At 60.3% G+C, this 8,648-nt stretch overlaps 5 protein-coding genes across 5 annotated transcripts; 3 read left to right on the forward strand and 2 right to left on the reverse strand.

Annotated features, from left to right (window-relative positions):
* Positions 1-221: 221 nt before the first annotated feature.
* Positions 222-1,101, forward strand: GGTG_09189 (hypothetical protein; the record flags this gene model as incomplete). Its single annotated transcript, XM_009227033.1, has 2 exons — positions 222-747; positions 965-1,101. The coding sequence occupies 2 exons, from the start codon at positions 222-224 to the stop codon at positions 1,099-1,101; spliced, it is 663 nt and encodes a 220-aa protein (XP_009225297.1).
* A 51-nt stretch (positions 1,102-1,152) lies between these two features.
* On the forward strand, positions 1,153-2,916 carry GGTG_09190 (hypothetical protein). Its single transcript, XM_009227034.1, has 4 exons — positions 1,153-1,991; positions 2,147-2,219; positions 2,287-2,439; positions 2,522-2,916. The coding sequence occupies exons 1-3, from the start codon at positions 1,425-1,427 to the stop codon at positions 2,388-2,390; spliced, it is 744 nt and encodes a 247-aa protein (XP_009225298.1). The 5' UTR covers positions 1,153-1,424; the 3' UTR covers positions 2,391-2,439; positions 2,522-2,916.
* Positions 2,777-4,820, reverse strand: GGTG_09191 (hypothetical protein). The gene is made up of 3 exons (XM_009227035.1): positions 4,465-4,820; positions 4,162-4,375; positions 2,777-4,100 (listed from the first exon to the last, which is right to left on the reverse strand). Exons 1-3 carry the CDS (start codon positions 4,721-4,723, stop codon positions 3,038-3,040), a joined length of 1,536 nt encoding a protein of 511 aa, XP_009225299.1. The 5' UTR covers positions 4,724-4,820; the 3' UTR covers positions 2,777-3,037.
* Positions 4,821-4,929: 109 nt separating this feature from the next.
* On the forward strand, positions 4,930-6,504 carry GGTG_09192 (hypothetical protein). Its single transcript, XM_009227036.1, has 2 exons — positions 4,930-5,261; positions 5,330-6,504. Exons 1-2 carry the CDS (start codon positions 5,259-5,261, stop codon positions 5,924-5,926), a joined length of 600 nt encoding a protein of 199 aa, XP_009225300.1. The 5' UTR covers positions 4,930-5,258; the 3' UTR covers positions 5,927-6,504.
* A 272-nt stretch (positions 6,505-6,776) lies between these two features.
* On the reverse strand, positions 6,777-7,827 carry GGTG_09193 (hypothetical protein; the record flags this gene model as incomplete). Its single annotated transcript, XM_009227037.1, has 2 exons — positions 6,777-7,352; positions 7,576-7,827. 2 exons carry the CDS (start codon positions 7,825-7,827, stop codon positions 6,777-6,779), a joined length of 828 nt encoding a protein of 275 aa, XP_009225301.1.
* Positions 7,828-8,648: the final 821 nt, after the last annotated feature.

Consider the following 8,648-nt stretch of genomic DNA (forward strand, 5'->3'; position numbering starts at 1 on the left):
TCCTCATGTCAAGACATCTCGCTCATTTTCTTGGTAGATCACAGATCCTCCCCTGTCCCTCGGCTTTCCCCTGGGCTGGGCGACGGATCGCGTGGTCTCAGGCCCCACTACCCCGAATTCATGGCAGGCCGAGGCAGTTGCGGAAGCCAGCGGCAGCCACTCGATACATCTCACATTGTTGCACATCGCCTCCCTCATACACCCGCCGCCCAACCGCCACGATGGCCTGGACAAAAAAGACATACCACACAAACACCGACCAGACAAGGGAAGAGTCCATCGCATCTTTCAGCTCGGAGCCCTGGTGCGCCAAACTCCTGACGGATCCAACCCTGACCGTTGAGCTGCCACCCAGCCGCTACCGCAAGCCGAGCGGAGAGGACGAGCTGTTCGCGCACACGCTCAACAACAAAGACAACGTCTCGGGCTACCTGTCCATATACAAAACGCCAGCACCAGAAGACGCCGTTGAGGAGCTTACATTACTGATCCGCCTCGGCAGCGGTCTCAATGGCTTCCCAGGCACCGCCCACGGCGGCATCGTTGCCACACTTCTAGACGAAGCAACGGGCAGCATTCTCGTCCTCAACATGCTCAGGGGCGTCTGGCCCATGATCCCGGCCATGACAGCGTATCTCAACACGACATTCATCAAGCCCGTTCCTACCTCTGCTACTGTGCTTGCTAGGGCTCGGATTAACAAGATTGATGGGCGCAAGGTGTTTCTATCGGCTGTGATTGAGGATGGTGAGGGGAATGAGTTGGCTAAAGGAGACGCGCTGTATGTTTACCGCAAAAAGGCCAAGTTGTAAATACCACAGGGTTACGAGCCAGGGAGGTCATGGAGAGTATACATTATAGATAGCATATGCAATCAAGCGTGTAGTGGCCCTAGACAAGGCCATATTTTCATACAGCGGCACCGCGACACTGTGACCAGCTGCGCTACTGTCCTCCTCCACAGCACTTCGACGGGTGTTCCTGCAGCGCGAGCGTGAAACCGGACAGGGGTCCTTCCTCAAGCACGCAAGCCTGCAAGCCCCAGTGCGGAGCCTGACGGATGGCTGGGCCGCGCTAGGGCATGCGGTGACGTTACGCTGATCATGGCTTCTTAGCTGGGAGCTACTCGACCCATAGTGGCCAAAGCGCCGACAGCCCTGAAAGAGTTTCACAGCCAAGATTTCCATGGGCTCCACCAGCAGCTCGTGGAAACGCTGAGCGGAATCTCAGGCAAGAGCCAAGCTCCATTGATATCGTCGCAGGCAGGCCTCCTCGCCGGACCATCACGAACCAGCGCACACAAACCACGCCGTCGCCGTCGACACAAGGCATCGACACATCATCACAGGTCCCTTCGCATCTGACCCGACACCACAGACACCCCTCCAGCCCGACTGGCGAGTCCCCGTTCCCCCCCGCACACGATGCTCGTTTCCAGGACGGCAACCATGCTCCGCGCCGCGCCCCCGCGCATGGCCACCGCCGGTGCCGGCCTCCGCCTGGCCTCGACGCTCGCCGCCGCATCACCACGTCCCCTGCTCTTCGCGCGCGCCGTCCGATCGCCCCTCGCTACCGCCAGCCTGGGCGCCTGCTCCCCCGCACCCTCCCCGCACATCACGGCGACCGCCGCGCTCCTGTCCCGCGCGCGCGCCGCCTCGACGACGACCAGCAGCAGCAACACCTCCACCGCGGCGGCCCCCGAGGACGACAAGGCGATGGACTGGAACACCTTCTTCACGCTCCGCAAGCAGCGCCGCCGCCTCCAGCTCGTCTTTAGCACGGTCGCGTGCCTGGGCGGCGGCACGGCGGGCGCCATGTTCCTGAGCACGGGCACGCTCGACGGGCTCGTGTCGCAGCTGCCGCTGGACCCCTTCATCACGCTCGGCCTCATGACATTCAGCTTCGCCGCGCTCGGCTGGCTGATCGGCCCCATCATCGGCACCACCGTCTTCTACATGTTCAAACGCAGTATCAAGAAGGTGATGACCAAGGTACGGACTGGCTACGCATACTGGGATGTCGCGGGGAGACGCGGAGAGTTGACATGGTGGTTCTTGGCTGTGTCATGACCCTTGGGCGCCTCCCCTCGCCCCTTTACCACTGACAATATTGGTGCTAACTGGAGCCAACTTGCCTGCGTCTACAGAAGGAGGTTCAGTTCTTCGCCCGCGTCAAGAAGAATCGTGTTGACCCATCTAGCGCATCGGCCAGCAACCCGGGTATGTTCCAGGAGTCCCTTACTTCCCCTAGACCCCAGAAGCCCACTATTGCTGACCTCTCCTCTAGTTCCCGACTTCTACGGCGAGAAGATCTCGAGCGTCGCCGGCTACCGCCAGTGGCTCAAGGACCAGAGGGCCTTCAGGAAGAAGCGGACCACATTCATCTCGTAGTAATTCGATGTGTGTTCTTCTTCTCCAAGGCAAAACAATGACCGCCGCTGTAAGCATGTGGCCACGCCAGAAACCTCTGGTGCTTTTCAACTCTATGCCCTGCTCCCAGCTTGCTAACTATAACACACCAGGTCACTACTGCCCAGTGGCAACACTGGAACACAGCCCACCATCGCATGTGACTTCGGTCTCAGTATCACTTATCAAAAAGGACGGGGTTGCTGCACTTCACGATCTAGTGCTATGGATGCCCTGGCTGCGAGCGCGCCTTTAGGTAGCTTGGGCTAAGTGCCCCGAGTATCTTGGGGCAGCCAGTACCGGTCGAATGGGCTACGGAGTTTTACAACCAATTCTCATGGTCTTTTGCTTTTCTTTTATCATTAGGTCAACGTGGGACACTCGAATCATTTCACAAGGGACTCGCATTAGAGCCCAAAAGGCACTGCAAATAGCCTAAATACCATCTCCCAGCGTGTACAGTACCGCGGGAAATCTCGGGAATCAAAAAAAAAGAAATCTTCACCTAGTTGATGGTGCCTCGTGATATTGTGAACGCGGGCGAGGAGAAGTGGCAATTAGGCTTGCTCAGTGAGATAATTGGTATTCCTCCATCGCCCCCAAAGTTCACGAGGAACCTGGCATACAGCTCAGGTGAACGGCAGCGTGTTGTCCACCTCTGTCTTCCAAGCCCTCATACCACCCTCGATGTCACCGATGAAGCGCTCCCCGCCTCGATCGAGGCCCATGTCCTTGAGCTGCCGCGCCACCGTCTGCGAGTCGTTGCCCACCCGGCAGACCACAAATATCGGCGCGTCATCAGCCAGGCCCTCGGGCAGCCAGCCAGGCATGCCACCGCCACCGCCGGCCTCGGCGCGCGGCTGCTGCTGCTGCGTCTTGGAGAAGGGAACGTTGACGGCGCCCTCGATGCTCGCAACCTCAAAGTGCTCGCGCTCCCGCACGTCGAGCAGCAGATGATCCCTTCTCTTTGCCGCCCCCCGTCCCTGCGCGTCCTGTCCCGCCGCGGCGAACAAGGCGTGGTACTCGGTCGCCGACACGCGCTCCCCGGGCGCGAGCAGCAGCCGCACATCCTCCTCCTGCCTGCCACCGCAAAACCGCACGTAGTCGAGCGCCCCGGCGCGCAGCCCCTCGAGCGACAGCGTCGAGTCCGCCCCGCCGCACGCGAAGCAGTCCCTCCTGCGGCCGCGCATGCGCACGCTGCGGAAGCCCGCGGGCGAGGTCGGGGCCGCGGGCGCCGAGAAGAGCAGCAGTGTTGGCGACGCCGCGGGCTCGGGAGGCGGCCCCACGGCGGTGAGGTGCCGGCCGGCCGCGAGGATGCGCAGGGCCTCGAGGGCCTGCAGCACGCCCATGACGCCGACGACGGGGCCCAGGATGCCGCCCTCGCCGCAGCTGAGTATGGCGTCGGCGGGCGGCGGGCGCGGGAACACGCAACGGTAGCAGGGTCCTCCGCCGGTGTCGCTGCCGCCCGGCGGCGCGGGAGGGGTGTTGAGCACCATCAGCTGGCCGTCGGTGCGGAGGGCCGAGGCGGACACCAGGGGCTTGCCGAGCAGCACGCAGGCGTCCGAGACGAGGTAGCGCGCCGCCGGGTGGTCGGTGCAGTCGAGGACGAGGTCGTAGCGCGACATGATGGCCTCGGCGTTTTGCGGCGTCAGGTGCTCGCGGTGGGCGTTGTACGTTGGGAGGGGGTTGAGGCTGTGGGCGACTTGGTCAGCACGGAATATTGCGATATGCACGGAGATGCGGGTCTGCTCACTCCCTCAGATAGGCAATGGCGCTGTCGACCTTGTGCATGCCGATGCGGGAGGTGCTGTGGGCGATCTGCCTGTGCAGGTTGGACGCCTCCACAACGTCACCGTCCACCAGGCCGACGGTGCCGACACCGGCTCCCGCAAGATACGCCGCGGCGGGGCAGCCGAGCCCGCCGGCTCCAACGACGAGGACGGCAGATGCCTTTATCCTTAGCTGACCTGGCCACGAGCGCGACAGGCATCAGCCCCAGGATATTTCAACATTGGGATAAAAGATGACATTCCGTGACAGAGGGGTACTCTAGTACCTTGAATTCCAACCGTGGGCAGTATCAACTGCCTCCCATAGCGCTCGTACTCGGCCTCTTGGAGGGGCCTCTTCCATGCCGGCCCGGTCCGCGCTTCAACTGCCGGTGTTTCTCCTGTGCCGTCCCCAACTTGGAGGCTCTGCCGGTCTGCCCTCTCGACCTCGGCAAGACGCGCTTTCAAGGCCGCGAGCTGATCCTCACAGTGGGCTATTTGGGCCCGTAGATCCGTCGCAGTCATGGAATTCGCTGCTGGATCCATGTTTGCATGTCCTCTACGAACCCTCCTGGTGCCAATAGTCGCCAAGGGCGCGCTGGAAGAGTGATGCGACTTGCGCTGACAGCGACCGAACTCGTCAGCCAGGGGTCTCTACCTGTGACGGAATCAGCCCCACTCGATCCTGAGCAGATCCCGGTTGATTTATGGGTCCGCGGCCTCCTCTAGCACTTTTCACGCCGCCGACGACACACAGACTCGAGGCTTGATAGAGATGAGATATAGCCCCGGTTCGACTTGTGGCAGGGGTAGAGATCTAGGGATTCCAATCAAATGGTAGCTAGGTTGTTTGTGAGAAAGTCGCCCTCTAGGTTGAGTGACTAGGCCTGGCGTCTCACAGGGTTTCCTGAATCAAGGATCTTGGTAGCGGCAGAATTTGTCTTCCCCGCCAAAATTTCTTAGGCCTCGTCCGTCATCACATCTCCTCCATCAGCCCACCTGCACCCGACAATCGTGAAGAGAGCTCTCAGCCCTTTAGCCTTTGCTATCCATAGGAACCAAGGACCCTCAACATTCCAAAATGGTAGCGCATCACCCTCCCCCACACCACACCCCAATATCAGACTAACACCCCCCCCGTCCCGGACACAGGCACCCACCGCGCCCAAGAAGCGCACCACCATGCGCGCCAAGCTCGCAAAGGCCCAAACCCCCTCCTCCTCCACATCCGCCGCCCGCGCACCACCAAAATCCTCGTCCTCTGGCGCCCTCTTCCCCGACACCAAGCGCGACCGCCGCCTGGTCAAGAAGTCGACCTTTCTAGGTCAGATCCGGTCCAAGAGCGGCGCCTCGGGCGGCGTGACCAAGCGCCGCCGCCCATCCAAGAAGCTCGTAGCCGACCTAGACTCGCTAGCCGCCGCGCTGCCGGAGCTCGACGACGACGCCGCCGGGCCCCAGCAGCGGCAGCAGCAGCAGCCCGGCAAGGTGCGCATCAAGAGCATCAGGCACCGGCCCGGCGCCCTCAAGCGCAAGGAGAAGCTGGTGCGCGCCGAGACGCAGAACATCGGCCGCAGTCTCGCCTTTCTGTCCGGCCTGGACGGGAAGGCGGCGGATGGGGCCGGTGCGGGCGGTGGTGGGGTCGCGGCACCGGCGGCGTCGGCGCCGACTGCGAACCGGTGGGCGGCGCTGAGGGCGCACATATCCGGCACCATGGAGCAGAACCCTGCGTTCCTACCAAAGGAGCAGTGATGCTTGGATGGTGTGATTTCTTGCCGCCGCCGCCGGCTTACTTGCGGCCCCCAGGGGCAGTTGTAACCGGCTTCATGATACCCATAGACTAGACTCCTGCCTAGATCAAAACAGAGATGCACAGCCAAGTGTTGGGATTATTTAGAAAGGCATTGCACTTGATGTCTGAGCCGCTCCCGGGTTTGCACGGTTCGGCTCTAAGGTGGGATACTCGTGGAGCTCGTTATGATGATCCATGAGCTTGCTTCGCTCTGTATCATTGCGTGCCTTGCTCAATAAGCTCTGTCCACGGAGGCCTTGTTTATTATCACAAAGTTACGGGAGTATCAGGTGAAGGGCTGGAAAAAAACACCAAATGTCAAACTGGACGCCCATCCAATTTCAACGCCCCTTGGTCTCAAAAGACCGATATGGAAGCATCCACACTGTGAGAACGCCGTGCTTTTTGTTCTTAGGCCGTCTAGAACTGTAGAAATGGAGAAACGGAGACAGACGCCGAAAAGGGACAGAAATGGAACGCAGACAGGAATCAATAGCTCACGTGTATAAAGCGCAGATGTACATTGACATCCCCCACATCTGACATTAAATCAGCGCATCATTACCGTTATATCACATTAGGGAACATCACTCCTCACGAGGAAACTTCCGATGCCGGCCACGGCTGGTAGGAATCCGGCAGGCACATCCCTTGTGCGATCGTGACAAGGTAGCAGGAGGGGAGGGGCCAGCGGGGACTTGTGCATCCCTGGCCAGGATACTCACCCCCGCCAGCCCTGGCTTGCGAGGCAGTGGGGGGATACATATCCCGCGCCTCGAGCCGGGTCGTCGTCGCCGCGAAGTTCTCCTATTAGTCGATGTACGGCGGCTCGTTGCCGGACCGGATCGTCAGCGGCAGGGTGCCCGTGCTGCGGCGGCGCTCGCCCTCCTTGCGCATCTGCTCTATCGTCCGCAGCATCTCCTTGCGCCCCCCGATGGTGTCGATCTGCTTGCCGGTGAGGCCCATGCCCACCTTCTCCCGGGCGTTGGCGTTCAGCAGCTTCTTGACCAGCAGGTGCCGCATGAGGATGCAGACTATGACGCCGCAGTCGCTCGAGTTTGTCTGCTGCGGCATGTCAACGATGCGGTAGAAGCGCAAGGGTTGGCGCAGCACGCGGGAGAGGCGGTCAACGCACGCGCGCGCCGCCGGCTCGTTGTGGTCGTTCATCGAGTCGTAGTGGAACGCGACGCCGTCCAGTCTCGAGACCAGGAGCAGCGACCAGTGGCTGCCCGAGTCTGCCCTTTTGCCGGCGTTGACGGAATCGTTGACCGGGATGAAGATGTGCGTGTCGTTTCGGAAGTCGGGGAGCGCTGACTCGATGTCCCTTAGTCGCGCCGACTGCACCATCAGAGCTACTATGGTCGGGCGCACCAGCGCGATGCGGGCCTGTGGGTATTTGGGGAGGATCTCATGCTCGATATATCTGCGCCGGAAGCGGGTCAGAACGACAAACGACGCCGGGACATTCGTAGGATGTGGGCAAACAGCCTGCTAGAGACCTACTCTTCCCAGAATGCGATGTTCTAGGCGGACGCGATGCGCGTTAGCAAAGCGAACATCTCTACGCCAAAACCCTCCCCATATGTTCTGCTGCTCGACAGCAACTTACCGTATCGTTTAGCCAGTCCTCCTTGAGCGCACTGACGTCCGAGTACAAGACCGTTATTCCGTGATCTGACGACGGCAGAGGACGAGTCAGTTGTGCAACAACACCATCACATGCCACAGAGGCACAAACGGGACACAAGTAGCGCGAACATTGCATCAAGACCAATGTCCCGCTGCCCGTAGTGTACTTACATTTCAGATATCCGTTCGATGGAGTTAGCTGCTCAGCATTGTCAGGCTTGTTTTTGCGCATCTTGAACTTTATCCTGATGACTGGCTTCTGTGACTTGGTGGGCTTCTTCTCCACGCGGTTCCCTTTTCTAAAACGAACAGCAGGGGGGCGAGACGGCGACTTCCTAGCAGCGGGCGTGGCCCCATTCCCCGAGGCTTTGATCCTATTGCCCTTCATCTTCCTCTTCAGGTCCTGCGGCTGGAGGCAAAGGAACTGCTTACAGTTTCACCAAGGTGACGGCCAAGACGCCCACCGAACGAGGGCATTCTTTGGTCGAGGAGGTCGGCGGGGGAGATTGCTCAGGAGTCTGAGAGGGTGGCACGGCCGGAGGCGGATTGTGTCGCGAGGATTCAAGGGCGGCCGGGCAGGGTGTAAGATCGGCGGGATTGCGTCGGCGGAGATGTTATCGGCGAAAAAACGAAGGGAAGTTGAAGGTGTCGCAAGAAGGAGAGTCGACCAGGCAAGAGGCCGCGGGAGTTAGGTATCGGTCACCTGCCAAGTTATGGGGAGGCGTCCGAGGTGCTTGGAGGGGCGAGGTGGCCGCGCAACGCCGGATGTGATCTGCGTCAAGAGGTTCGTGGGTTTGCAGGCAAGCCCCTACGTGGCGCAGCGCAGAGAGTTGCCGCAGTGAAATCGACACGGACCGCAGGAAAATCTCACAGTCGTAGTGTTCCGCAACGAAATCGCAAAAGGGTTGGAATCGCGATGCTGCCAATGATGCCGTTTGTGTCGCCGCCAAACGGAGGGTGGGTGCAAAATAGAGAAAATAAAGTAAAGACAATCAATACCTATGCAGGAGGGGCAGAGAAGAATAGTAATACAAAAATCCAGAAAAAAAAAAA

The sequence above is a fragment of the Gaeumannomyces tritici genome, assembly GCF_000145635.1.
Source record: "Gaeumannomyces tritici R3-111a-1 unplaced genomic scaffold supercont2.5, whole genome shotgun sequence".
Lineage (NCBI taxonomy): Eukaryota > Fungi > Ascomycota > Sordariomycetes > Magnaporthales > Magnaporthaceae > Gaeumannomyces > Gaeumannomyces tritici.

What these genes read in the sequence shown, in the direction of transcription:
- GGTG_09190 (XM_009227034.1), top strand. Translation starts at nt 1,425, where the DNA reads ATGCTCGTTTCCAGGACGGCAACCATGCTCCGCGCCGCGCCCCCGCGC. An exon ending in TCAAGAAGGTGATGACCAAG is followed by an intron (nt 1,992 to 2,146) that starts GTACGGACTGGC and finishes CTGCGTCTACAG; the next exon opens with AAGGAGGTTCAGTTCTTCGC. An exon ending in CGCATCGGCCAGCAACCCGG is followed by an intron (nt 2,220 to 2,286) that starts GTATGTTCCAGG and finishes CCTCTCCTCTAG; the next exon opens with TTCCCGACTTCTACGGCGAG.
- GGTG_09191 (XM_009227035.1), bottom strand. Translation starts at nt 4,723, where the DNA reads ATGGATCCAGCAGCGAATTCCATGACTGCGACGGATCTACGGGCCCAA. An exon ending in GCCCACGGTTGGAATTCAAG is followed by an intron (nt 4,376 to 4,464) that starts GTACTAGAGTAC and finishes GCTCGTGGCCAG; the next exon opens with GTCAGCTAAGGATAAAGGCA. An exon ending in GCCATTGCCTATCTGAGGGA is followed by an intron (nt 4,101 to 4,161) that starts GTGAGCAGACCC and finishes AGTCGCCCACAG; the next exon opens with CCTCAACCCCCTCCCAACGT.